The sequence below is a fragment of the Bos mutus genome, chromosome 9 (assembly GCF_027580195.1).
Source record: "Bos mutus isolate GX-2022 chromosome 9, NWIPB_WYAK_1.1, whole genome shotgun sequence".
Lineage (NCBI taxonomy): Eukaryota > Metazoa > Chordata > Mammalia > Artiodactyla > Bovidae > Bos > Bos mutus.
The window spans coordinates 15,619,544-15,646,644 of record NC_091625.1 but is presented as its reverse complement, the minus strand read 5'-3'; the positions used below and the strand labels follow the sequence as shown (position 1 = coordinate 15,646,644).

The window sequence follows — 27,101 nt, the reverse complement described above, 5'->3', positions numbered from 1 at the left end:
TGGAGGACACAGAAAAGTTTCTGTGGCCAGGAGCCCCACAGGGTCCTTCTTGGTTTCACAGTAAGGAAAGAGAGGTCAAGGAAAGAAGTCTGGGTAAAGATGAGTTGAGCTTAACAGTCCCAGACAGCTTAACAGTTAGAGGATGTAGCATTTCTTTTCTTTGCCCCAGTTTTAATATATTTATAGGCAATGCCCAGACAGACCAATTATTTAGGTACATCTGCAAAATTTGAAACAAAATCCAATCAGATCTTTTTCTTTTCTTCTGGCCTAATGTCAGGGTGGAAAGTGGACTGGGGTAGCAGTGCTGGGAGGGTGGAGTATTTTACTACTTGGGGACTAGAGAGAAGAAAGAGAGAATTTGAAAACCCTCCGGAGATTTCCAGGTGAGTCTCATTCCACATTCAGATCAGCACCAGGATGTGGGGCTGCGTCCTCTAAAGGAGGATCGGCAGTGGTTAGGGCAGAGAGCATCTCAGAGGCGCAGGCAGGTAGGAGGAGCCACATGCTGTTGGTACAGCGTGCGGTTTGCCTTTCACCTTTTGAAACTCCCTGAATAAATGAATCTGTGATATAAAAAGTATAAACCAATGTTAGAACCACCTGATTCATCAACTGAGAAGCTGAATACATCACGGCTTGCTCAGTATTCTGCTGGCATCCCCGGCCACTAGGGTCGTCTTTCATTTGAGCTGCTATGAAAATTCTTCAGAAGCATGTAGGGCTTTTATGCCAGTTAGCTGTGCAGGGTGGAGATTTCAAAAATGCAAAACTCCATATAACTTATTCTAACTTCTTCTCTTCTTGAATTCCTAAAAATCTTCCTTAAAAACAGGCAGACCTCAAGGCTGGTAAGTGGTAAACATTGAAATTAATTACAGTCTGGCATCCACGACACTTTCAGCCAGAATGTGGGTCAACGCTCACTTTCTCTGGAAAGTGCATAATGTATAAGACTCGCACTTAGTCACCAGCTCTGCGAAGGTGGTAGGTGTCACTCATCACAATGGCAATAAAAATGGTAATCGCTGTTAATTAACACTATTTTTTAAATCTTAATAAATAACTACACAAAGTTATTTCCCCCCATTCCATAGTTGAAGAAACTGTGTTTCCTAAAAGTGTAAATACCTTATGTTTTACTGTTAAACAGTCACCAAGGGCTGGAACTGAATTCAAAGGCAGTTTTATGTGCTTCCCTCAACTCTACCTACTGCCTCTTTGTGAAAAAGAATCTTATTAACCCTCCTCCTACTGGTATACTGGAGAAGGAAATGGCAACTCACTCCAGCAGTCTTGCCTGGGAAATCCCATGGACAGAGGAGCCTGGCGGGCTACAGTCCATAGGGTCGCAAAGAGTCGGGTTATGCCTTAGCAACTAAACAGCAACCACTGGGTATACGCCAAGTGTTTAATCTACTTAGAAAAGGTGACAACACACTTCAGTCTAATGAGAATGAACTATTAGATTCATTCTAATGAACCTAATGAACTATTAGGTTCATTCAACCTAAATGAACTATTAGGTTCTACATCTTACCAAGAGAAATTTCCTACAATATTTTATCGTATTCTAGAATACAAAAAAAAAAAAACTTATTCTCAGAAACAAAAGTCCTAAACTTCCCTTTCTATGTTCTGTCGTCCCTGCTAGGAGTGTCCCCTCCCAGCTGGGGCAGCCTCAGGGACTCTCTCCAGGAGGCTGTCCCCAGCCTCCCCCATCTCTGTCTCTGGCTGTGCCTCCTGCTGCCCTGTGTTCCCTGTGCTGCCATCGTAGGAGTTTTTCTGTTAACGCCTGCTTCCACTAGGGAACCACAGTGCCGGCTGGACTGCCAGATGGCTTTTGCCCGCTCCAGAGTTTCAGCCTGTCCCCTCAGCCCACCCCCAACCACCCCATGGAGCTTCCTTAAGAAGCTCCCAGGGTCCGTCATCCAACCCTTAATGCAAACCCTCCACGCGAGCCTGGGCTTCCGCCCAGCTGCAGGGCCACCTCCCACGCTGCTGTTGGGGTCCCCATCTATCCTGGGACACTCAGGCCCTAAGATCAGTGCACCCAGAATCCCTCGGTTTGGCAAATATAAAAAATGACTGAGAGCGGAGTTCATTCTTCAGCTTCTAGTCCAGGGTAAGCTACGTGTGTTTGCCTTGGAAGTGTTCCTGAAAGCCTACTATAAACAGGTTGTGGTAGTTGTTCTTGAGAATGGTAGAAAATTGAGCTGAAACCCAAGCTTCTTATCGCATGCCCCTTCAAGCCAGAAAAATGTCCCATGGATAACTGATTCAATTCCACAAACTTAAAGTGTATGCTCCAACAGCCATGTGCATGGTCCTGCTGCTGCTACGCTTCAGTCGTGTCCGACTCTATGCGACCCCATAGACGGCAGCCCACCAGGCTCCGCCGTCCCTGGGATTCTCCAGGCAAGAACACTGGAGTGGGTTGCCATTGCCTTCTCCATTGTGTGCAAGTGAAAAGTGAAAGTGAAGTCCCTCAGTCGCATCCGACTTGTAGCGACCCCATGGACTGCAGCCTACCAGGCTCCTCCATCCATGGGATTTTCTAGGCAAGAGTACTGGAGTGGGGTGCCATTGCCTTCTCCAGTGCATGGTCCTATGTATCATCAAATAATTATTCTTAATCCTACCCTTCAGCAATAAGTCATAAGCAAAACATTTCTGGCCAATAATAAAATAATAATAAAATGATAAATATGAACTTAAGTGTAGTTGTTTTTTTCTTTAAGTTCTTTTAGTCACTGACCTGCACAACAATTCTGGAGCCTGGCTATATCTCCTGCTAGCTTTGTTCCAGTAGGACACCTCAAATAGAAGATTTATTATATTTGATCTGGAGCAATATTAGTGATCACCTTCTTTAAATTTCTCTTTTTAGAGAGGGAAGAAATGGGTCTCAAAGATGCTAACCCACGTTCCAAGGCCACAGACAATTGCTAGCAGCCAGTTCTTCTCTCCCAGGGTGCTTGGGTGTGCACAGCAAGGATGAGCAGGTTAACTCTACGGCAAGTGAAGCCAAGCCCACAAAGTCCTCAGAATTTAGGAAAATAAGCCAGATGCACATGTGTGGAAGGTGAGGCATCTGCATTATATCTCAGATGAAACCCCAGAAGGGCACCATAGTTATTCAAATGACTAAGCACTCAGCACCAAGCACTGAATCGATACTCATGCCTTAAGAAGGAGCAGTCAGAAGACCAGGCTGCCTAAGGATTCCCTGGGCTCCAGACCCTTTGCTTCATGCATATTAATTTTAAACATTAATATTAATTAGTGTTTAAAATTATATATCCTATCTGCAGTGGTATAGAGACAAATATAATCCAGGCTGCATTATATTAATTTTTGTTTCTGATTTCAAAGAATTTAAAACATGTTCTTAAGTTCCTAAAAGTATGGTGGTCAAAACTGTGTCCAGTGCCCCTGCAGATTATATGGATTGGTATGTGTGAGTTTGTCATTCTTTGATGCCCCAAGCAAAGGAATGACACCCCCTCCTCCCCACCAACAAAACCAGGACTGCAAAGCCTCCGTGGTTGGGGAATGAAGGGGCCCCTGCTTTCCGCTCCTTTCAGACTTGGTCTCAGCCTCCTGGGAACTCCAGGGCTCTGGCTCTGCCTTTCTGAAATGGGAAAAGATGAGCCAGGAGTTTGCAATATAACCTCCAGCCGGCCAGGCCAGATCTGCTGTGGTGATCAGAGTCCTAACGGCTCCACCACTGGTCCTCTGGAGCTGCTCTTCCCACCGCCCGATAGCTGACAGACCTCGCCTCCCTGCACCAGTGCGCTCAGCATCGCAGTTTTCCAGCTCAGTTCAGTCTCTCAGTCATGTCCGACTCTTTGCGACCCCATGGACTGAAGCACGCCAGGCCTCCCTGTCCATCACCAACTCCCGGAGCTTACTCAAACTCATGTCCATACAGTCGGTGATGCCATCCAACCATCTCATCCTCTGTCGTCCTCTTCTCTTCCTGCCTTCAATCTTTCCCAGCATCAGGGTCTTCTCCAAGGAGTCAGTTCGCATCATGTGGCCAAAGGATTGGAGTTTCAGCTTCAGCATCAGTACTTCCAATGAATATTCAGGACTGATCTACTTTAGGATGGACTGGTTGGATCTCCTTGCAGTCCAAGGGATTCTCAAGAGTCTTCTCCAACACCACCGTTCAAAAGCATCAATTCTTCGCTGCTCAGCTTTCTTTATAGTCCAACTCTCGCATCCATACTTGACTACTGGAAAAACCCATAGCTTTGAGTAGACAGACCTTTGTTGGCAAAGAAATGTCTCTGCTTTTTTTTAATATGCTATCTAGGTTGGTCATAGCCTTTCTTCCAAGGAGCCAGCATCTTTTAATTTCATGGCTGCAGTCACCATCTGCAGTGATTTTGGAGCCCAGGAAAATAAAGTTTGTCACTGCTTTCATTGTTTCCCCATCTATTTGCCATGAAGTGATAGGACCGGATGCCGTGATCTTAGTTTTCTGAATGTTGAGTTTTAAGCCAACTTTTTCACCCTTCTCTTTCACTTTCATCAAGAGTCTCCTTAGTTCTTCTCCGCAGTTTTTAAGGAGACAGAAATCAGTTCGGACCTTATATTAACAGTATAATTTCATTCCGAGTCTATTTCTACTTCTTTTGCTATTGAGCGCCACCTAGCGATCACTAGGTTTCATCGCATCAAAAAAAAAAGTCCACCGTAAAGGCCTAACAGGCCCTCAGCCGGGACCAACCCTAAGAAGCCAGGGTTTCAGCCACACTGAGCTGAAATCCTGCCCTAGGATGGAACCCTATCAAAGCAGATGCCTCACGTCCTGTCCAATATTTGAGTGTTAGGGCAGCGCAAGGCAAGGGGATGACAAAATGGTAAAGAATGATGAAGTACAGGATAGAAAGGGAATAATACACAGAACCAAGGATTCGGGACAAGTGACAGGATGTTCTAGGGGAGGCATGTGAGCGCAATGATCCAGAGTTAGTGACACGTGGGCCTGAGACTCTCAGGGGCCGGCAGGAAGGGAGAGTCTGTGTTTAAGCCTGAGCAGATGAGTAGAGTACCTTTGGGATCGGTAACAGAGGGTTTGAAAAAGACAGTCTTGGACCATCAAGGACCTATGAATTTATAAACTGCTTGATGACCTGGATCATAATCTTTTTAGCTTTAACTGTAAAGTGCTTCCAAGTGTCGCCTGCAGGCAGCAAGGACTGTTCACTAAATGCATTTTGATTACATGGTGTAGAGTTGAGAGACAACCTTCCTCAGTCAGCGCTTGGGAATGCTTTTCAAGACCTTTAAAATGCAAACCTACTGCTCTGCATGCATGCATGCACGCTAAGTCACTCCAGTCATGTTCGACTCTGTGTGACCCTACGGACTGTAGCCTGCCAGGTTCCGTCTGTCCATGGGATTCTCCAGGCAAGAATACTGGAGTGGGTTGCCATGCCCTCCTCCAGGGGATCTTCGCAGCTCAGGGATCCAACCCGCATCTCTTACGTCTACCTGCATTGGCAGGTGGGCTCTTCACCACTAGCACCACCTGGGAAACCCTATAAAACATTAAATCAGGCTGAATTCAAGCTCTGCAAATGTTCCTGCATGGGAAATACTAGCTCAGATGATCACTGAAACGATCCCAACTCTGAAACTTCTGAGATCTATGTACATGTTTTCTAAAGCACAAGTCTGTAATATTACAGCCCTCCCCTACCCGCAGATCCTTCATGGCCCTCACCTCCTGTCAAGTCCAAAGTCCTTAGCACGGCATTCAAGCCCTACCAGAGCTTGGCCTGAATGTACCTCTCCAGGCTCAATTCCCTTCCTTCCCATCCACGAGTCTCTGCTCCCCCCTTGCTGAACTTGCCCTGCTCCCTCTTCACATGCCTGTTTCTCTCCCACCTCCGTGCCTCTGCTTATGGTGGGTCCGGTCGGAATTCCTTTCCCAGTCTCTGCAGATCCAAATGCAATCCACCTTAGACACAGGGTTCAGCAATCTCCCTGGCCCCTGTATCTCTAATGTAACCTTGTGGTTAGAGTTCTTACACTAGACGAGACCCTTGGCTTCTTGTAGAGGAGCATCTGTGTGTGTATCTTACTGTCCCCCCTCAGCTTCTTGAAAGAGTGGCTTCATACCGGATTCCTGTCCCCTAGTCCCTAACTGGCTTCCCTGGTAGCTCAGCTGGTAAAGAATCTGCCTACAATGCAGGAGACCCCGCTTCAATTCCTGGGTTGGGAAGACCCACCAGAGAAGGTATAGGCTACCCACTCCAGTATTCTTGTGTTCCCTGGTGGCTCAGATGGTAAAAAATCCACCTGCAATGCGGGAGACCTGGGTTCGCTCCCTGGGTTGGGAAGATCCCCTGGAGAAGGGAACGGGCTACCCACTCCAGTATTCTGGTGGACAGAGGAGCCTGGCAGACTACACTCCATGGGGTCGCGAAGAGTCTGACGTGACTGAGAACCTTTCACTTTCACTCCACTAGTTCCTAGCACATGATAGGTGCTTGTTGAAATAATCTGAAGGGTAAATAGCTGATGCGATTCAATGGGAAACCCTTCTAGGCAGAAAGAACCGTGGTCTGGGGACCAGTGGCCTGTTGTGATTGTGCCATCAGCATGTGATGATACCGACCTTTTGCTTCTCCCCTGGAGAGCAAGGTGTGCTCAACTCCAAAAGACAAGGAAGGGGCTGGAAGGGGCCATGATTCTCCCAGAGCTAACAGTCTGAGATTTATAATTATCTGTTGATTTTTAATCTACTTGATGAAGATTTTGAGACAATCCTACAGAATTAAGAATAGAGTGAAAAAGAACAATTGATGACTAAAAACAAAACAGAGAAAAACCTGAGGTCTATTTGAATTTTCAAAGAAAAGAACCTCTAGGGATCAGCAAGAGACTGAAAGAGATTTTCAAACCAGGAAGGTCTTGAAACTACTGACTACTGCTTTAAAATGTAACCCTGATCTTACATATGTGTTTACCAACTAATCGCTGCAGAAAATGTTTGCCTTAAAAAAAAAAATTCTAACAAAGAAAAAGAATTTTATTGAAATATAATCGATTTCTAGTGTTTCGTGTGTACAGCAAAATGATTCAGTTATACATACATAAAATATACATGTATTTTTTCAGATTTTTTCCATAATAGGTTATTACAATGTATTGCATACAGTTCCCTGTGCCATACAATATCTTGTTGTTAATCTATTTTATATGTATTAGTGTGTATCTGTTGGAGAAGGCAGTGGCACCCCACTCCAGTACTCTTGCCTGGAAAATCCCATGGACAGAGGAGCCTGGAAGCCTGCAGTCCATGGGGTCGCTGAGGGTTGGACACGACTGAGCGACTTCACTCTCACTTTTCACTTTCATGCATTGGAGAAGGAAATGGCAATCCACTCCAGTGTTCTTGCCTGGAGAATCCCAGGGATGGGGGAGCCTGGTGGGCTGCCGTCTATGGGGTCGCACAGAGTCGGACACGACAGAAGCAACTTAGCAGCAGCAGCAGCAGCAGTGTGTATTTGTTAATTTCAAATTCCCAATTCATTCTTCCCCACTCCCTTCCCTTTTGGTAACCATAGTTTGTTGTGGCTGTGAATCTATTTCTGTTTTGTAAATAAGTTCACTGGTATCATTTTTTTTTTTAAGATTCCACATATAAGTGATACTCTATGATATTTGTCTCTCTCTCTGATTACTTCACTTAGTGTGATAATCTCCATGTTGCTGATGTGTATATATATGTACCACATCTTCTTTATCCATTCCTCTGTTGATGGACATTTAGGTTGCTTCCATGTCTTGGCTACTGAACATAGTGCTGCTATGAACACTGGGGTGGGTGTATCTTTTTGAATTTAGAGTTTCTGTCTTTTCCAGATATATGTCCAGGGGAAAAAAAAATTAATTCTCTAATGAGGTGGTTGTCAAAATGTGCTCCCCAGATCAGATACATTAACATCATCTACATTAGAGGATTTTTTAAATGTTCTGCTTGGTTTTTTCTTAAGTTTTTTTTTAATGTGGACCATTTTTAAAATCCTTATTGACTTTGTTACATTATTGCCTTTGTTTTTTGTGCGTCCTTTGGGGTTTTTTGTTTGTTTGGTTGCTTGTTTTGGCCATGAGGCATGTGGGGATCTTAGTTCTCTGACCAGGGATGGAACTTGTATCGCCTTAATTGGAAAGCAGTCTTAGCCAGTGGACTGCCAGGGAAGTCTCCCTCTTCTGTTTGTTAGCGCCTTAGAGATACAGATTCTTGATCTCTAAACCTCCTGCATCAGAAGTTGTGATGGTGGGGCTCAGGAGTCTGACATTCAACAAGGCCTCTAGCTGATTCTGATGCACACCAGTTTGTGCATAATTAAATATGTCATCACCTATGTCTGTAAACTCATTCATTAAAGATATAGAAATGCTTGGTTCTCTTTACTCCACTCTGTTCTCACTCCTGTACAACTCACGTCACAGTGGGGCGATGGCAAACCTTTTCGATCTTCTGTCTTGACTTCTGCTGGTCCCACTGCTCAGGCATCCACGCATCAGTAAAATATACCCTGTTTTCTACAGCGGATCAAGCAGATCCCTGCAAATTCCTGGCCTGCGGCGAATTCGCCCAGTGTGTGAGGAATGAGTGGACCGAGGAAGCCGAGTGTCGCTGTCGATCGGGGAACCCAGGCCCTTGTGCTCCCATAGAGGACTGTGAAGACATCCCGGGGAAGGGAACACCGTGCAGGTGAGGCCAGCATCCCAGCGCTGAGACCCGAGAATCCGTTCCTTAGGCTTCTGAGACACCCATCATTAGAATGTCTTCACACGGTCCCTTAAACCCATGATTCTTAAACTTCAGCGAGCATCTGTCAGAGAAGTACTTGTGGAAACACACGTGGCCGGGCCATGCGAGGCTGTTTCTGATTCACTCAGTCTGGGTAGGGCCCACGCCTGGCTGCTGCTGCTGGGCCAAGGACCACACTTTGAGTACCACTTGTCCTCAGCCTTTCCAGTGTTTCATTAAGACCAGTAAGGGAAGAAAAATGAGCCTGTATCAGTTTCTAATGATATCTAATGGCCACTTACCTCAGTTTCCCACTGGGGGCTCATGGCTAGCTGCTTACACAATCAACAAGAAAGGAGAGAAATTTAGCCCTTTTCCTGATGAAACATACCCTGTGACTTTCAAGTATCTTAAAGACCATTATCCAGTAGGGGTTAAGAAGCAATTGGCTCAGCAATTTACTAAGCAAGTAGCAAGACACATTTCCTAACTTCTCTAAACCTCAATTTTTCCCCAGATAATGAGACTAATAAAACCCCCCTGCTGGCTTGCTGCAGGGGGTATATGAAATGACATTTATTAAACATCTTTACAAAGAACACAAAACACAGAGTATCTATTCAAATAAGGGGGGATTATAATGATGCTGTCAATTTTCCCTGAGTTAATCCTGATTAAAACCCTGACGGGATTTGTTATGGAACTTGACGTTCTGGAAATAAAAATGTACAAGAGAAAATCTTGAAGTACAGTGGTGGGGAGGCCGCTCTATAGGAATACATAACATAATAATCTTTAAAGCATTAAGATACACACAGACCTAGACAGTAGATCAATAAAACATACATAAGCCCCAAACAAAGCCTTATACAGCAGGAAATTTATTGTAACAAGCATTTCAAATCAGTCAGGTAAGTATAGAGTTAACAGCAATAGTTAGTATAAAACTGGCCCTCCATTTAGAAAAATAAAATTAGTTTATTACCACACACAAATCAACATCAAAGATTCAAACCTAAAATTGGAAGTATGAAAATATGAGATTTTTTTTCTACATTTCTACAAATTGGGCTTTGAAAAAATTTTTTCCTGAATAAAATCCAAGAAGACATTAAGAAGAGGATTTCCACAGGGCCAAGGACACCAAAAATAAAATAAACAGATAAGCAATGAGGTGGGAGAAAAATATTTACAACTTATAGATAAAGGATGAATATCCCTACTAATAGGAGCTCCTACACATCAATAAAAGGTAAACGTACTAATATTAAAATGAGCAAAAAATACAGAGGCTCAGTTCATAGAAGATATCCAAATGACCCAGGAAGCATAGGAAAAGATAATCAATCTCACTACAAGTAGGGAAATCTAAAAGCAATATGGAGATATCATTCGTTACTCATGAGTTTAGCAAAAGAAGGTTAATAGCATCCAGTGCAGATACTATCAGGGAAAAACAAGTTCTATCAGGCATTACCAGTAGAAAAAATGGTAAGACGTTATTGCAAGAGAAAGTTGTCAATATTTTAAATTTGACTAAGATACTCTACTTTTAGACAATTATCCCTACAAAAATAGTTGCACTTTGCAATGTTCACAGCATCATTGCTTTGAGTCATGAAACAATTGTGCAGCCTATCGGTAGGGGATCAGTTAACTCCATAGTGTGGTGTTATATTCATTGTGAAACATGGCAGTTAAGAGCGGTAAGATGGTCTACTAGAACTGCTGTAGAAAAAGAGCAAGACATTTCATTAAATGAGAAAAGTAAATTGCAGGATAATAAATGCCATTTATGCAATGTATTAATAACAGGAATATGTACGTCTAAGTATTTTAGGTTCAACCATATGGCATTGCCGTTTTGTCAGTCACAAATCATACAACGTTATACGATTCATTCTAGTGATAGTCGCTCAGTCCTGTCCAACTCTTTGCGACCCCATGGACTGTCGGCTGCCAGGCTCCTTTGTCTATGGGATTCTCCAGGCAAGAACACCGGAGTGAGTTGCCATTTCCTTCTCCAGGGGATCTTCCCAACCCAGGGATCGAACACATGTCTCCTGCATTGCAGGCAGATTCTTTACCATCTGAGCCATGAGGGAAGCCTACTATTAAGAGACAATGCTAAGTATAGAGACAGGTCAACTTAAAAAGTATCAGCTTGACTTTATCTTGTAATCTGTAGACAATACATTAGAATACGTAATGAATCCATACACCTTTTCCAAAGGAATACCAGAGACAGACAATCATCAATCAGATGAAATAATATAGATGAAGCTTATCTCTCTCAGAGAGATGGGGACTGGGCGAGTGGTCAGGAAGGAAATACAATGTGCTTTTAAAATCATAGCAAATATGTGGACTAATAGGTTCACTTAACTACCATTCCACTTAACAATGGAGAGGAGCAGATTTGTGGTCCACAGTTTTTAGTTATGTGAATATGTTCCTGCTTCACCTGTATAACATAAATGAAAGGGGAGGAAAGGAAGAAAGAGTAACAAGCAAGGCCCCAGTAAGATGTGGAAGAGAAAGGGGTTGCACATGCCCTTTACAAACAATGAATATAATTTCTATTTTAGTCAACCTTATTTCCTGTTTCAGATGGCTATACAATTTGTCATTTTAGACACCCTTCTTCTAGAGGAAGAAAGACCACTTTCTGGTGGTTATAAATGAGGTCAGCAGAACAAAGCTTTCAGTGATCTGGAAAGCTGTCACGAGGGTTTGCTGTATCTACTGCCTCCACTTGTGCCTGCCTCTGGGGCTGACATGGACCCCAAAATGCAGTTACACAGGAATAAGGTGCCCCTTCAGTTCAGTTCAGTTCAGTCGCTCAGTCATGTCTGACTCTTTGCAACCCCATGAATCGCAGCATGCCAGGCCTCCCTGTCCAACACCAACTCCCAGAGTTCACTCAGACTCACGTCCATCGAGTCAGTGATGCCATCCAGCCATCTCATCCTCTGTCGTCCCCTTCTCCTCCTGCCCCCAATCCCTCCCAGCATCAGAGTCTTTTCCAATGAGTCAGCTCTTCGCATGAGGTGGCCAAAGTACTGCAGTTTCAGCTTTAGCATCATTCCTTCCAAAGAACACCCAGGGCTGATCTCCTTTAGAATGGACTGGTTGGATCTCCTTGCAGTCCAAGGGACTCTCAAGAGTCTTCGCCCACACCACAGTTCAAAAGCATCAATTCTTCAGCACTCAGCTTTCTTCACAGTCCAACTCTTACATCCATACATGACCACTGGAGAAACCATAGCCTTGACTGCTGCTGCTGCTGCTAAGTCACCTCAGTCATGTCCGACTCTGTGTGACCCCAGAGACGGCAGCCCACCAGGCTCCTCCGTCCATGGGATTTTCCAGGCAAGAGTACTGGAGTGGGGTGCCATTAGCCTTGACTAGATGGACCTTTGTTGGAAAAGTAATGTCTCTGCTTTTCAATATGCTATCTAGGTTGGCTCCCCTTACACCAATTCAATTCAACAAACATGTTTGAATACCCATGTGCTCATTGCCATGTTAGATGCTGGGTAATAGCTAGGAAGGGAGGGAGGGAGAAAGGGCCCCATGGACTGTAGCCCGCCAGGCTCCTCTGTCCATGGAATTCTCCAGGCAAGAATACTGGAGTAGGTGGCCATTTCCTTCTCCAGGGGATTTTTTCCATCCAGGGATCAAACCCAGTTCTCCCATATTTCAGGCAGATTCTTTACTGTCTGAGCCATCGGGGAAGCCCAATAAATAGGAAAGGAGGGAGAGAGAAGAAGAGTAGGAAGAAAGGACACAAGAAGAATGAAGAGAAACTCAATTTCTTTGGGTGGTAGAGAAGAGAAATCTGCCACATCCCCTCAGTTCTACTCTTTCCAACTCCTTGATTAAAGATCCCTTTTCAAATGTGAAGTATTAAGCCCTAAGAGTATTATATCCTCTGGAGAAGGAAATGGCAACCTACTCCAGTATTCTTGCCTAGAGGATTCCATGGACAGAGGAATCTGGTGGGCTGCTCTCCATGGGGTTGCACAGAGTCGGACATGACTGAAGAGACTTAGCATGCATGTATGCATTGGAGAAGGAAATGGCAACCCACTCCTGTAGTCTTGCCTGGAGAATCCCAGGGAAAGAGGAGCCTGGTGGGCTGCCATCTGCGGGGTTGCACAGGGTTGGACATGACTGAAGCAACTTAGCAGCAGCAGCAGCAACATTATATCCTCAGCATGAAGATAAACCCCACTGCCCCCATGAGGTGCTTCAGACAGATTCTCACTGGAGAAAAATCGGAGCCCAGGGGTGCTCTGAGCATCTCTCCTGGACCCCTACCACCTGTTCTTTGTCTCATCAGTTATTTCTGTCCCTCACAGGATGCCATCATTTGTGTGACTCTGGCAATTTACTTATTTGAGGATCAGATGACAAATGAAGTGTAGATAGGTGGGGGCACAGCCACACCCAGCTGCAGACTGGCTGCCTAGGAACTCCTGAGCCCCTAGCCATTCTGAAATGGCTAGGCTCCACCACAGGGCAAAGCTCCACCCACCAGTGGACTAACAACTCCAGGATCCCCAGAGCCCTTAGTCAGAGACCCTGGAACCTGGATTCACCCCTCAGAGGGTAGGCACCAGCCCCAAGATCCCCCTGGGCCACAGGCCCCCCTATCAGCAAGCTGTCTCCAGGTCTGAGACACCTTGGAGCCCTCAGTCAGCTGCCCCACTCATGATGGGCCAACACCTCTTTTAGAACATCCTAGATCCCCAGGCCAGCCACATTAGGAACTGGCTCTGCCTACCAACAGGCTAACACTAGATCCTGGACCACTGGCTCTGTAACAACCCACCCTGGAGCCAGGTTTCACCCACCAGTGACCTGGTGCTAATCTTGGCACCCACCGGGGCCATGTAGTCAGCCACCTTATGACCTGGTCCCACCCACAAGTGACCAGTAGCCGCCACACAAGTCAGGGTTTGGCAACCAAATAGACCAGGACCAGGCACATCTACCAGACCATCCGCAGTAGTCAGCCTGGCACAACAGAAGAGCCAATTCTGCGCACACAAAGCATGTGTCTAGAGCATGTAGCTCCGGTGACCAGAGGGGAGTGTACCGCTTGGATGCACAGGATATCTCCTACAAAGGCCACTTCTTCAAGGTTAGGAACTGTAACCAACATATCAAATACATAGAAATGAAAATAGCAAATTAAGCAGAAGAATATGCTCCAAAGGTACAAGATAAGATCCTGAAAGAACTAAGTGAAGTGGGGATAAACAATTTACCCAATAAGGAGTTCAAGGTAATGATTGCAAAGATGTTCAAAGAATTTGGAAGACAAGTGGATGAATAAAGTGAGAAGTTAAAAGCTTTTAACAAAGTGAGAAATATAAACAAGCACCAGAGATGAAGAATACAATAACTGAAATTAAAAAAAAATACACTAGAAAGAATAGTAGATTAGATGATACAGAGTGAATTGGAAGACAGAGATGTAGAAATCCCTGAAGCTGAGCCAAGAAAAAGAAAAAAAAATGATGACAGATTTAGAGACCTCCGAGACAACATCAAGCATATAAGGGTCCCAGAAGGAGAAGAGAGATGAAGAGGAAGAGGACATATTTGAATACATGAGAGTTGAAAACTTCCTCAGCCTGGGAAAGGAAACAGACACCCAGGTCCAGGAAGCACAGGGAGTCACAAACAGGCACAATCCATAGAGGACCACACTAAGATACGCTGTAATTAAAACGGCAAAAATTGAAGAGAAAAAGAACACTAAAAGCACCAACGGAAAAGCGACAAGAAGGTAAGGCTGTCAGTTGACTTTTCACCAGAAACTGCAGGCCAGAAGGGAGGGGCATGACATATTTAAAGTGATGAAAGGCAAAAACATACAACCCAGAGTACCCTACCCAGCAAGGCTTTCATTCAGATTTTATGGAGAGATCAAAATTTTACAGACAAAAAAAAGCCAAAAGAATTCAGCACCACCAAACCAGTTTTACAAGAAATGTTAAAAGGATGCACCAAGCACAAATTCCCATAACTAGAAATATGAAAATTATGAGAGAAAAGAATCTCTTTGTTAAAAGCAAATATTAATGTATATAAAGTTAATAAATCAACCACATATAAAGCTAACAGGGAGGTTCAAAACAAAAGCAGTAAAATCATCTATATCCACAGTAAATAGTTTAGAAATATACAAAAGTATGTAAAACAAAAACAATAAACATGATCTAGGGAATTAAAAATGCTGGGTTGTTAAAATGCATATAAATTTAAGAGATCAGCAACTTAAAACAATTATATGTATGGCTATTTTATATAAATCATATTTATTTATGTATTGTCTTTATATGAATGATATCTCATGGTATGCACAAACCAAAAATCTCTAATAGATACATAAAAAAGGAGAAAATAAATTCAAACATAACACTAAAGATAATAAATCAGAAAGGAAGAGAATAAAAGAATAAAAAAGAAAAAAAAGAACTACAAAAACAAACCCCCAAAATAATTAACAAAATGGCAATATGCACATAGCTATCAATAATTACTTTATATAAGATGGTGGGGTAGGAGGACATGAGCCATGAACAAATCCCCCCGTGAACACATCAAAAATATATCTACACATGGAACAATTCTCCCTGAAAAATAACTGGAAACTGGCAGAAAGATGACTGTACAACCAAGGCTGTAAGAAAGATCCACATGGCATCAGGTAGGAAATGAAGAAAAGTGATCAGGTCTGGACCTGTGTCCCTGGAAGGGGGCTCAGCGGAAAAGGGAGATTACACAGGCGAACACCTTCCCTGGGGAGTGAACAATGAGGGCTCCAGATTTGACGCCCCAGTCCTAGGGTCCTACATGGGGGAGACAAGACCCCCTGGCTGGTTGGAAGATGGCTGGGACTAACAGGAGGGCTGTGGGAAGCCTGGACTCAAGCACACAGGTAAGGTACAAACTTCCTGTTGCAAAATAAATGTCACAGGTACGAAATGTGGAGTGTGAGGAATATCGTCGATAACTGTAATAAATGTGTAGAGTGACACGCTGTAGCTAGACACACCGTGTTGATCATTTAGAAATGTACAGGAATCTTGAATCACTGTGTTGTGTAACAGGAAATAACGATAGTATTACAGGTCAGTTTTACTTCAAAAACAAACAAACTCACAGAAAGATGAGATTTGGGGTTACCAGAGGCAGGATCTGGCTAGGGGGAATTTGATGAAGGTGGTCAAAAGTTACAAACTTCCAGTTATGAAATAGATAAGTACTATGACAGTATGGTAAGTATAATTACCACTGCTGTGACATTATAAATTAAAGTTGAGAATACTGAGTTCTCATGACAAGGAAAAATATTTTTTTTCTCTATTTCTTTGTCTTCTACCCAAGATGATGCATGTACATTAAACTTATCATAGTCATCATTTCATGATGTATGTAAGTCAAAACATTATCTCTACACCTTAAACTTTTACAGTGCTGATGTCAATTATATCTCAATTAAGCTGGAAGAAAAAGAGATTGGAGGCTTTAAAGTTAATCCCAAGTTCCAAGTTTAAGCTCTACCCAAACTAGTTGCAGTCCATGGGGTCACTAAGAGTCAGACACGACTGAGCGACTTCACTTTCACTTTTCACTTTCATGCATTGGAGAAGGAAATGGCAACCCACTCCAGTGTTCTTGCCTGGAGAATCCCATGGACGGAGAAGCCTGGTGGGCTGAAGTCCATGGGGTCGCACAGAGTCGGACACAACTGAAGCAACTTAGCAGCAGCAGCAGCAAACTAGTTGCGACCTTAAGCTACATTTCCCCACTTTAAGCCTCAATGTCTCATCTTAAAATGAGGACAAGAAGAATAAATTTGTGGATTTGGTAAGCAATACCTTAGATGCTCCTGGGTGTCAACTGCTCTGTGCTGGCATTATTAGAGCTGTGTGACCGTTATCAACAAAGGGCAGCCCTGTAAGGAAAAATCGATTCCCTACCTGGAACTTACAAGTAGTCTCAGAGGGAAATCAGCTGAGGACACTGAGTGTTACAGCTTTGAAAGCAGCATTCTCTAAAGAACCGAACACTTGGCTGCATTTTTGTTATTCCACCTGAAAGTGAAGAGAGAGATGAGGGTGTCCTGAGGGCGTGGGCCCTGCTGGGAAGATGAGGCCCCTGACACACAGCACGTTTGCACCTGGTTCAGGGCTTCATTCTAGCGCCGAGTCACTGCCGTTCGCTGTATTTCACCTTTTTCTTCCAGTTCCTTTCCTCCGTTCAATATTTATGAACAGAGACCATACATTTTTCATTTCCTTCAGGTTTCGATTTTTATACATAGAATCAGTTGTACTAGCAACATGGCAAACTGCTCCCCAGAATAAACAAAATTTCCACTTTCCAAGGTCTCTTTTTTTGGCCTGATGAGCTTGACTTATATTAATCATAATTACCATTATAAGTGCACTGAACATGCAAATCTACATCTAACAGAGTAAATTATACATGATTTTTCCTCTTCAGAATTAAGCTTTTTCACTTTGTCCTTCAGTAGGGCCTAACATGTTCTCTATGACATTATTTATAACAATGAAAACCATTTCCAAATATAGGGGCCAGATTAAGTACATGATGGTAAAAAGTGAAATTTATGAGGAGGTTTTAATAATATGGAAGTAATGTTTTAATTACAGCAAGATCATAGGTTTACTCACATGCTATACCTCAAATAGGGTAGGGTGGGAGAAGGCCCATTTTTTTTTTTTCCCTTTAGAAGCTATTCCTAACTCCCTTTTGAACCCTTTCTCCACTGGATAATGGAGGTATGGGGGGAAATATGAGAGGGAGAGCTTGGAGTTTAATATACTCCAATCTAGTTTATAAAACTTCATTTGATTAATAGTTCAAATAATCATTTGAGGCAACTCAGCTCCCTTGGGATATACAGCCCAGTTCACAGGTCGTCCCCAACTCCCCTGTCTCCCCCCAGGTGGTATCTGGATGTAAGGCAGAGCGAGGTGGCTCTCCTTGTCTTACAAGATCCTTTGAGAAGTTTCTATTGCCATGGTCCCCTCACCGGTGACCTCTTAGTCCTGACGCCAGTGTCTGCCTGATCCTTGGTACTCTCGGAGCCTCCAATTTGCCCAACTAGGGCAAATACGAACCAAAAATGCTACCTTAGCTAGAGGCAGGAGGAGCCAGGAACTTGATACTCATCCTCTTCAAACCCATCTCAGTTTTCCGCCTTCTTCCACTCAAACACAAGGACAGGAACAGGGTTTCCCTCCTTCCCCCTTTCCCTGAAATTATACTGGACAGAATATTCACAGAAGGGAAAGAGTTTACTGATAAGGAAATATACATCAGAAAACATCTCACAAATATCATACTCATTTTGCAATTTAAAGAGGGAAAAAAAGCAAGGTGCAAAATGTGTGTACAGTATTGTCAGAGGTTATATTACATGTATATATGAGAGTCTGGAACTATATACATACAAATTTTAAATACATTATATTTTTAAATTAACAAAATGTTATTACAGAGTTGTTTTTCAGCAACCATAAGTCAGAATTTGAGTTCAAAAATAACCCCACTTCTTGCAAGATAAACATCACTCTTTCCCATGAGCTTTGTGCAATCCTTCTGAGACCATTGCCAATGGAACAGTAAGCCAACTGGAAGGCAGAACTCAGTGGGGGTGGGGGAATGCAGGAGCATGTTTCCCCCAACTCCAATGGAAGACACCTGCAAAAATATGCTATTTTCACGTGTCACAATCATTTTAAAACATTATATGAGAAAACTGTAGCTGCTCTTAATATTGGTAAGTCCAGGAAACAGGATATGTTGTTTTCGCTTTCTTTTGCAGATCACTAGACCAATCTAAAAATCAAGTGTATGAACCTGGTGTTAAAAAGTTCCAACGTCAGCAAGATAACAAGGTAAGACTGTATTTTTATATGTTGGTTTTAATTGTTGAATTAGAATTCTGAAGGAAATTAAAAATATTTCTGGGCCTGACTCATATTTTAAATAGAGATAAGAAAAATCACTTTTCCTTTATTTGCCAGGCTTTTTAATTTTGTGTTTTAAGAGGGAAAAAGGCAATTCCTGGTACAAAAAGGATAGAGACAGAGGCTGGCACTAATTGAAATATGTAGACAAAACAGTAAGATTTCAGGAAAAAAAAAAGCATATTATAATATTTCTAACCTTTTCTTATAAAAATACACATGCAGTTTATCAAATGCATTTCAACAAGGTTGAATTTTTCATAATCATTATTTATATACCTGGAGTTGAGTAATTATATATATATATATATATATATACACACACACACACACATATAAAATCTTGTGACATGTCTTTTTATTTCAAATAATCAGCTAAAACAAAAATATGTAGGAGAAACATGATTTGTGAACAATGAGCAGCATCAAAAATTCCTAAAAGTTCATCCTCAGATAAAGGTTTCTTCCAGTGTTCAAGATGTCTCTTTGAAAATACTCATCCATTCCATCTTTTTTTTTTGACTAAAATTTTATTCTGCAAAGGGAAATAACTTATCTAATAACCAAGTTAGCATAAGAACTTTTAAAATAACTTTTTGAAAAATACCTTGGACAATTTATAGCCTAAAATAACCTAGTTTCAAAAATTATACCTAATCTTTATGGTAAAAAATGAGTGTTAATCAGCCAGTGTCCTGTCCAGTCTACCTGAGATCTCTCTCTCTCTCTCTCTCTCTATATATATATATATATACACACACACACACATATATACGGTGCTAAATGGAAACACACACAACAAAGCTTGCAACTGAAACTCAGCATACAGTCAATATACAGTCAAGAGGGATGCTGAGGCCACCACACACACACATATATCCAAGGGGGCACAAAGAATAATGTGTGCCACTTTTATTTCCTAAAACAAAGAACATTGAAAAGACAGGAAAGGGTCAGACTTGGGCCATAAAATGACAGCAGGACACAGGAGCTGATCATGAAATCTCCAGGATGAAGTGTACACCAACTGAATCCAGAAGGACCAGGGAGAATCAAAAACCACATTTCAAATGAAGCAGCAGTCTGGAATAATAATGCTTGGAAGGGCACATGGTGACTGATTCACAAACTATTTGCCACCCCTGCTTCAAGATACTGGTTCAGTCTGAGAAGGTTTAGGAAGAAATTGACTACATTCTCAGTAGGTTGTAAAGTTAGAGATATCTGGGGGGAGGACATCTCCCACCTTTCAAAGAATATATCCTAAATGACAAGCATATTATCTCATCTACCAGCAGAGCTAATATTGGAATGAATCACTGGTTTTGACCTTGGATGGCATTTCTTAATCTCTTAAAAATATTTCTCTTCCAGGTAACTATGAAAAGAAATTTGAATTACTGACTATAGGATATGAAGAATTTAACTATCAAGATTGGGAAGGAAATTAAAAACTGGAAGTGTACAAATTACCATCTAATCTATCTCAAGAGAAATGACTTGCTTTCTCAAGGAAAACTGGATTCACTCTCTCAAAATTCTGAAAACCTAGGCAGGCATATCCACTGGTCATCAAAATCCAGGCATATAATCAACACAGAACCAGGACACATCACATTTCAAATAGAGAAGACTTAGATACTTGAAGACCAATAAATTCTGAAGAAAAAGCAGCTTATTATCAAAACCCAAAACACAATCAGTGAAACAGAGTAAATATTTTGGTTATTTCTCAGTGACAGTCAAGGTGATAGCAAACCAGGTTTTTGTCTAGCCACCCTTAAAATATTGCTCACAGATCATTTACAAGTGCAACTTATTATTTGGGGGCAGGGGGGTGGGATTGACCATATACCGGGAAATAAAGCTCTTCACATGTTAGGATGTACATAAAAGATTACGCATGCAAGGAGGTGCAGAATGAATGCATAAGGGACATGAACTGTGGTGAGCACATAGGTGCTCCACACTTCAGTGTCTGTAACTCACATACCTCTTCAGTGCTTAGGCATACTAGTTGTATAAGAAATTACTGCTTACACAGTAGATAATTTTGCTGCCAATAATTCCTAGGTTGTTCCTTTGAAGAACTGGGATATACATATCATGGAAAAAATCTTACTTTTCTTGTAACTGCATAGACCTATTTTAGAGGAAGATATTATATAGGGGAAAAAAGTGAGGTTGTACTTTGTGAATAACCAATTCCTCTTTCCCAACATGGATGAACTGTATGTTTCTACAATTTGGTAACCTCACTGGGTAATCCTGGACACTAACTGTGGTGTGTGCAGAGGTAGACTGGCATCAAAGTGTTCCAGTTCAGCCAGTTTGCAATGTGCATTGAATGAAAAATGAATTCCTCCATATCTCTTTCAAATGTTCAACTATCAATTATATTTGATGCAAAACTTTAATTTCAATAAAATATGATATGTACTATATCTCCATAGATTTATAATGTGTGTTTACTAGGTATCTCCTGGATTTGCTTTACAGATTATGGTCAATGATTTTAAGCATGCAAACCCTTGGGAAAAAACCACTGATATTTGTCTCCCAAAGGCATAACTTTGACCCCTATTCTCGTCCCAATTCTCCCCAAAGTGAGGAGTGATGATATAGGATGGAGACTGTGTCCTGATAAAGTGCTGCAAAGCCAAGAATGGTGGCAAGACGTGTACCTGCTCATTTCCACGGCCTTGGAACTCCCCAGAGGAAAACGTGCTTGTCAGAAGCATGACAGGCCAACCAGAAGCATGCAAGAACAATTCCATCAAGACAGAAAATGAAAATCTGACGCCATTACCTCCCCCATAACGTGCCCTCCACATGTGAGTTGTGCTGTGACTACTACAGAGAATGCTGCTTTGGGTAAGGAAAGAGAAGTGGGCAGGCACTCCAGCTTCTGTGGGGAAGGGCTCCTGTGGAAGCAAGTGTCCCCCACCCTTTGGATCACCCACTTTATGGATTGGTCTTTTCCAACCCCCCAGAGAAGAGCTGCTGAGGTAAGCCGGCCCGCCCCCCTGCCGTCAGAAGACCCTTCTGGATCACGGTAGGCTTCACACGAGTCAGCCTACAGAGACCAGCTGTCTCTCAGGGAGGAACCTTCTTTGGGTCCCCGGTTTTTACATCCTGTGTCACCTCACAAACAGATTGATGAGGGTCTGGGGAAATGCAGCCAAGATTTGGTTTCTCTTTAACCTAGGCAAAGTGGCTCACATATGATCCTGCTTTTCCCTGGAGGGAGAACCCAGAAGTTTGGGGTCAGAGCTCAAAGACCTTCCAATCACCCAGGTTCCTTGCCTGTTTCTCCACCTCCTGGCACAGAGTTTCCAGTGACTGGACCAACTTCAAGATCCCAGCTTCTCCAATTTATTCCAGGCAACACATGCAACATTTACAACTTTGCAACACTTTGCAACTCTATTAAAAGCACAAGAAGCAAGAGGAAGTTCTACATAGAAAGCATTTATTATTTGTATTTCCAGTACATCAGTATTTTAGGACAGTGTCAGATACACATCTTTAGGAAATAAGGAAAAATTAAGTAACAGATATAATTCACTGAATTTTCAAAATGAAAAGAAAACAGCCAAGTAATACACCTACTTGGATCTGAAGGTGAGTCTGGTACAGGTAAAAATTAGCATTGAAGATTTTCTTTTTGATGTGAACTTTTTCCTGGTTATCTCCTGTTGAAGACTATGACATACATTAGGCTAGTCATGGGCAAGGAAGACTACACTGATTTGACTTGAACTTCACTGTCCTCCAGATCTGGTCCAGGAATGGGTAGGCTTGACCTCTCAAAGGATTTCTATTTCATCCTTCCACAAGGCTTATGCACAGAATGTCTACTGGCCTTCCCCAGCATGCCATTTCTATATGCTAAGAATGTATACACCAGGCCTGTCTCGGTCCAGGCTCAATAGGTCCGTGGGTTCTGCTCTTATATTGCATACAATTCATTCTAAAACTTGGGGAGGATCTAGGAGCACCCAGCCCCCTACACCACATCAGTGCTTTCCGCCTGGCAAGCAGCTCTTCAGGATGCATCTCTATTCTTTCTCTCCATCCACTCTTCTCTCTCCTTACTGTTACCGCTGCCCCTGACCCCTGCCCCTGCTTGTCGTTACTGTAATTTTTAGGTATCCTCTGCCCTCCCCTCCCTTGTTAGTTTATCTTCTAGGAGAAATAAAAACACTCAGTAATTGTTACTGCTGGCTATGCTACAAAGGTAAAAGCTGCCACCCCTTCTGAATATTGGGGGTGACAGAGGAGCAATCCTCTGTAAACCCCCAGGGGTTACTCGAAGAAGTCTGCTTGCTTTGATCCCATGCTCCATGAGTGGAGTGAAGGCATTTCTCTCTCTTTCACGGTCTAGAACTCAATTACTCAAGCTGTCTGGATCCCTGTTAACCTCTTACATAAAAGCAGTCAAGTCTACCACTAACACTGTAATAATTCACTGACTGATTCATCCAATACTATTTATTCTATTGATCCAGTACTCTCAAGGTGGTTCAGGTGAAGAAACCAAAGATCTACCTATTTGGATCCCCTGAGAACCATTGCAATAACCTGTGAATGAAAATAGCTTTTTAAAAATCCAATTAATAAAACTACAATATCCTCATTATTCTTTGAGCCTGTGAGTTTCTATTCTCTAAGTTTTCACAAATACCACTTGCGTTCCGCGTAAGATGCTATATTCTTTTGTGATCTGATATGATCTTTTGTTTCGCTGTCTACAAAAGGGTTCACTATGTTACTGGAAAGAATGACCTACAAAAAGTCACTAGAGGAAGCAGAAAGTAAGTTACAGTAGAATGTTTTTTGTGTACTCTTTTACTTCTTCCTCATGTTATCCTTCGAGATGGTGCCATCTACTCAACCTTACAACCAAGAAAACTCACTTGTCTCTTAACATCTGAGTATTAGAGAAACTTTTTCTTGGAACCTACCCATAGCTCACAATATGTATCTTAAATGTGTTAATGAATTAGGAATTCCATTATAGTAGAATGTGAAAACTTTCTGTTTTCTCAGTTTTAATATTTTATGGACGTCTACCCTTACAAAGCATATGCTAAGGAAGGAACTGGTATTGAGCAAGTAATACAATATTGTAAAGTTTAAAAATAAAATAAAATTTAAAAAAAAAAGAAGAAGAATTGGCTCTTAATGTAGAGTATGCTGGTTTAAACTTCCAATTTTATATCCCAATTAAAATGACTGATTAAAATTTAAATTTGCATTTGATTCATCCGGTTTTCATCTGGCATTCCTGGGTGTGACTGAGAACACTGTAAGACGCTGCACCCACATTTTTCAGAACACCACCTCCACTACTTCCCTCAAAGGGTGAAGGGTCCGAGGCTTCTCCAGCAAAGGGGCTTCTGTGTGTGTGGAGCTGTCCTATGGAGGTGACTGGAAGCTATCCGAACTAGGGCAGGTCTCCTGGAGTCAGAACTAACTCAGGAGACTACTTAAAATAGATGTGTTCCAGGACAGCTGTGTAACACAATTAGCAATAAAATGAGTTCAGGCTTAAGACTGCCGATAATTTTATCAGCTATTAAAGTAAAACACTATGAAGATCTGTAACAATGCTTTGCTGTGATATATTTCTTTTAAAAAAAATACTCTTAATTATTATTTCTTAGCTAAACTTTTTTCTGTACCCTTCAGTGATTCAAAGAGCATAAAGGTCAGGCCCATTTCATAAACCCTTAGAGCAACTAAAGATTTCCAATGCCTAGATAATGATGTGTGGCATCATTCCAAAGAAACTTGATCCGGACAGGATTTGAGCTGTAAAAACAGAACTAAACTGCACTCAGAGCACTAGGTTCAGGCCTGTGCTTGATATGGACACGGACCGTGATACATTTCCCACAAATTCTTCACAGCTTTAAGTTCTCTGTTTCCATAATTTAACCTGTGTGACTAGCTTTCCATCAAGTGCCTGCATGGATCTCGGACGCACATAAAACTGTTTCTGGAAACAGTACTAAAGGCACAAGGCATTAAAAATCTATTTGGTTACTAAATTTTCTTCCAGCACTCTACTTGCTACCAGTTAAGAAAAAAAGCTTTCTATTCACTATCCTGTACAAATAAAAACACCAGTTAAAGCCAAGTGATAAGAAGAGGAAGAAGAGGACATTTATTTTCAGTAACCAGACCGCCTGTCACCAAATCACAGAGGGACCGCAGGACCCAGGGGTGGGTGAGTCTATGCGGTAATACAGCTTTCAAAGGATGATCACATCGACGTTCTCAACAGGACAGACAGGACCACTTAATTTCTTTAACAGAAGACCATCATTTGCACAGTGTCGTAATAAATAAATATCTCTACACTAAGACATATTATGAGAGAAGCAATTCTGAAAACAGTGTCTGGCTCACAAGCTCTAATCTAGTCAGCTGGGAAATACCTTCCTAACTGAGATGGCTCTCTCTAAGAGAAAAAAAAAATTACTGGAAATTCATTTCAAAGGTTTAGAGTCTTTGAACATCAGGGAAAAAAGGTACAGAGAATAATTTTATTTTCTAATTTTATTCTAAAATACAAACAAGACTCCTTAGAACTATATCAACATAACTCCTTGATGTATTTCTGTTTCCAAATTCCTAATACGAAAGTTAGAAATATTAGGCTTGAAACTGCTGACATTTGATCAAAACTAAACAGCACACAAACAAAAACATTTTTTTAAATTATCAGTTACATGAAACAAGCAATTTCTAAGTATAGGGTTTTTGAATTACAAAGCTTATAAAAGAGCTCTACAATTACCAGAATCTCAAAGGCCAAAAAAGACAATAGGAATTTTTTTAAAAAACAGGAGTGTTTTGAAGTAGAACACTAGATTAAAATCACATGAAACACCTTGGACAAGATTCTGATATAAAATTGCAACTGAGATGAAACTGAAATATCTGAATTCAGTCAGTTAAGCCAAACTGCCACCTAAAACTTTCTTTTTCTAAGTGAAACAAAAGTTATCTCAAAACTTTCAAGCATTTAAATGATCCAAATTTCCTTTATTTGTTCATGGAGTATAAGAACATATTCTTATAGCAACACAATGTGATAGAAAAGCAAAACAATCTGTGCAGAATACTATGTACCTTCTCTATCAAAGATCGTATCAGACACATCAAGGCTCTCTCCAGAATTCTAGAACTTCAGGTAAATTGCTTTACTCAAACTAAGACGTTGCAGAACAGGGGGGAAAAATATTTCCACCTTTGATGGAAATTTCCATGAATTTCTGAAAAAGTGAGTACAGGAAGGATACAGCTTTCAGAGAAAAAACACCAGTGCCTTGATCATTCTAAGTGCCTTGATTTTCGTAAGAAAATTGAAGTTAAGTTTTCTTTATTCCAGTTTTACGGTACTGCGGCCTCCTTAAAAAGCAAGAATTCTGCATTTTTTAAAAAAAAACTTCTTTTCCTAGCGAACAATTAAAATGGATATAAGGTAGTCTGTTGGCAAAGAAAGAGAGACGTCAGAGTCTGTCCAAGTGTAACAAGTATCACACTGACGAGAGGTCTAACAGTTATAGCTGGATACAGGAAAACAATTTTTTGGTCCCAAAGTCACTACCATAATTAACCTTAAATTAACAAAAACCCATGATTAGTAAAATCTGTTCACTTGTGTAAGTAATCCTAACTTGATCGTGGAAGGGTTTAATCTCTGGGGCACACTCCCTACATGGCAAGGCCTCCCAGCTGCAAGGTTAGTGCACCTTCTACTTTAACAGATTCTGCAGCATGGCCGTGGCATACGTGGGTCTGGCCTGCCTGCTCTCGATTGCACTCTGGAGATACTGGATGCCTCCACAGCGCTCCCAGATTTCTTCAAACTGTCTTGGCAGAATCTCAGCACCGCGCTTTCGAGTCAGGCCTGTCTCTTCAAGATTCAGCTCACACATCTCCATGTCATCCTTCCCTGCACGGATAGAGACATCAGAGAATTAACCATACCTCCTTTCAGATGTTTACTGTAAACTTTATTCCTGAAATGTCTACCAGCTGTCATAGATTTGAGAACTTTTAAAACTTTATTTCCTTCCTTGAAGGTTGAAATTTGCTTCATAAATTCACCAGTAAGAAATGTGTCCTCCACCAAGTATACCATTTCAAATATACTAAGGATGCAGTTGATCCAACAAGTTGCCAGGGTTAAGAGAAATGCTACATCTCCTTAAACCACTACAAGGCAACCTATATAATTAAATAGGAAAGGACACAGACAAGTTTCTGTGTGTTCCACGAGGACACAA

The 27,101-nt window shown here is 41.8% G+C and overlaps 2 protein-coding genes across 4 annotated transcripts in view; one reads left to right on the top strand and one right to left on the bottom strand.

The window, feature by feature from the left end:
• IMPG1 (interphotoreceptor matrix proteoglycan 1) overlaps positions 1 to 21,676 on the top strand; it is a 156,108-nt gene extending 134,432 nt beyond the window's left edge. The window contains 3 exon segments of the mRNA XM_070377102.1: positions 8,575 to 8,740; positions 18,654 to 18,750; positions 20,187 to 21,676. Coding sequence (XP_070233203.1) covers positions 8,575 to 8,740; positions 18,654 to 18,750; positions 20,187 to 20,249 — 326 coding nt within the window. The 3' untranslated portion in view covers positions 20,250 to 21,676.
• A 577-nt stretch (positions 21,677 to 22,253) lies between these two features.
• MYO6 (myosin VI) overlaps positions 22,254 to 27,101 on the bottom strand; it is a 157,737-nt gene continuing 152,889 nt past the window's right edge. For all 3 annotated transcript variants that reach the window (XM_070376219.1, XM_070376221.1, XM_070376220.1), the window contains one exon: positions 22,254 to 26,767. In XM_070376219.1, the coding sequence (XP_070232320.1) occupies positions 26,568 to 26,767 (200 nt within the window). In that variant the 3' untranslated portion in view covers positions 22,254 to 26,567. The remainder of the gene's footprint in view (positions 26,768 to 27,101) is intronic.